General features: G+C 36.4%; 1 protein-coding gene across 1 annotated transcript in view; it reads right to left on the reverse strand.

Annotated features, from left to right (window-relative positions):
- LOC119586115 overlaps positions 1–2202 on the reverse strand; it is a gene marked incomplete in the record, with an annotated part of 7439 nt that overhangs the window by 459 nt on the left and 4778 nt on the right. The window contains 4 exon segments of the mRNA XM_037934806.1: positions 352–865; positions 1045–1175; positions 1438–1556; positions 1896–1942. Coding sequence (XP_037790734.1) covers positions 352–865; positions 1045–1175; positions 1438–1556; positions 1896–1942 — 811 coding nt within the window.

The raw sequence follows: 2202 nt of genomic DNA on the forward strand, positions 1-2202 counted from the left end.
ATATATATAGGTGCAAATGTTATACAACTGTTAGCTATGCATATTTTGTCCCCCATCACAACCAATGGTAAAGTAATGATGAATTGTAGGGTCAGTAATGGTAAAGACTTAGGGCACAGTGTCTTCCTGTCATGAAATATGTCGTTCATGATAATTCAAAGTAGCTAGATTTAGAGAGAGTGCATTTGTAACTGTAATGTGTATATTCACACACCTTTGTATGTAAAACAGTAAGTAGGACAATAAACCACCCTAATCCAATTGGTTTGTAGAGACACTCTAAATTCTAGGTGTCCACAATGGCTAATGAGACCAACTTCATCCTGGTGGTCTCCCTAATGTATAACTTACCTCTCTTTTTGTACTATATTCATACTCCGTGTCCCTTGAAAGGTCATCCTGATCGGGTAAAAGCACCAAAACATCTGTCATTAGCGAGCATCTGTGACTGGCCTTTGAAGATAGAGCAGCATCTTCAAGTATCTCCTGGTTATTAATATCTAATGGATCAGCAGCCTCCATAGCAGGCACTGAATAGACTGACTCTTTGTGCATGTGTTCCTGCCATTTAGCCTGTGGCAGGTTTTCAAAGTCAGATGATGATGATACTGTATTTATTCTAGTTTCATTGAAAGACTGCAACTTATCAACATCCTCATTACCACTTGTACCCAAACTCATTCCACTAGATTGGTTATTTTCGATTGATATGGCTAAATCACCATTGTCTGGATGTGCCGACTGTGCATCACTAAATGATAGAGGCTCATCTTTTACACCTAAGGTGATTAAGCCAGAAATCTGAAGAATCTTAGCAGCCTTCAAGAGTGAGGATGAATCTTCAGTCAGCATTAGCATCTCACCCCTGTAAAGTTAGATACACACATACAAATAAATATAGACACACTCAAACACATTTTGTGCAAGCATTCATACATCTGCACAAGTGTAAAATTTTGTGTTATATGTGCATTTTCACTCTTTTGTGGTTCTGCATCATCAAAAATCCATATCTAATACTATAACATATGGAAGTAAACTTACATGTAAATATAATTTATAATTCCTTGGAGATCCTTAAACGACATGTCAAGAGGCATGATGATGACAGGGTGAGGACTTGGGTTCTGTTGCAACACTTTTTTGAAGTAAGGGCTCATGGCTGACAACACTGCCTTCAGGAGATACAATGATAAATATGATTATCTTCCATATCTAAATCTCAAAGTAATATCCATTAAGTGGATCTACGGGCAATTCTTATTTCTAATGGTGCAGTAATATCCATTAAGTGGATCCATGGACAAATCTTATTTCTAATGGTGCAGTATGTAACATGAGAACTGATGACATTGGACTAAAGCATTGGGTCAGAGTGGATTGTGATCTTATTCATAGCTTTGCTCCACATTCCTTGCTTACTTATTCACAGCTCACCTTGTGTGCCTTTAATGACTGTCCTTCAGCTGTTAGCGTCACATCAGCAAAGGTTTCGTCTTCTAGAAGACGCTTCAGGATTAGAGTATGGTGATCACTGTGCTGGATATGATGTGAATCTGAAAATATATACTGTTTAAAAAATATAATCTCAATTTACAGACATATGGTTGACAATAATTACTGCAACAATCATAAAACAAAATATTAGTTAAACAAAAAGACCAAAATAGATGCTTATCATTTCACTTTTTATGTGAATTACTTATTATTGTTTGAACTATAAATTCTGAATTCCTTTGTTGCTGTAAGCAGATACACTTAAATCAAAACTTTCTTACATCTAACACAACATTCATATCTTTTTCTTCAAGAATATTCATTTTCTACAACTTAAGCAGCCTTTCCTCAAAAAGAACGGGGAAGGCCACAAACCAGACATGTAAGCTCTCACTTACTTGGGCCAGCTACTGTGACTGCTATGTGGTCATCATGTGGAAAGTGGCTGGAAGGAAAGATTTTAAAGGATTTCATATCAAGACACTACGAGCAAACAATACCAGTTAATAATTGTGGTAATTACTGGATGGGGGAAGGGATTCAAAAGGGTCATTATTGCTTATTTGTGACTTCAATCTCAAAATTAGGGAAAATAACCTAAGATGGATTTTCTAATGGTGAAATAAGGGTGTAATTGCCAATAGTAACAATTTCGTGCCAAGAAAACCAGTAAAATGGGTGGGTATCTGGAAAGATAGTTTTTGC

This window comes from Penaeus monodon, chromosome 21 (genome assembly GCF_015228065.2).
Source record: "Penaeus monodon isolate SGIC_2016 chromosome 21, NSTDA_Pmon_1, whole genome shotgun sequence".
NCBI classification, from domain to species: Eukaryota; Metazoa; Arthropoda; class Malacostraca; order Decapoda; family Penaeidae; genus Penaeus; species Penaeus monodon.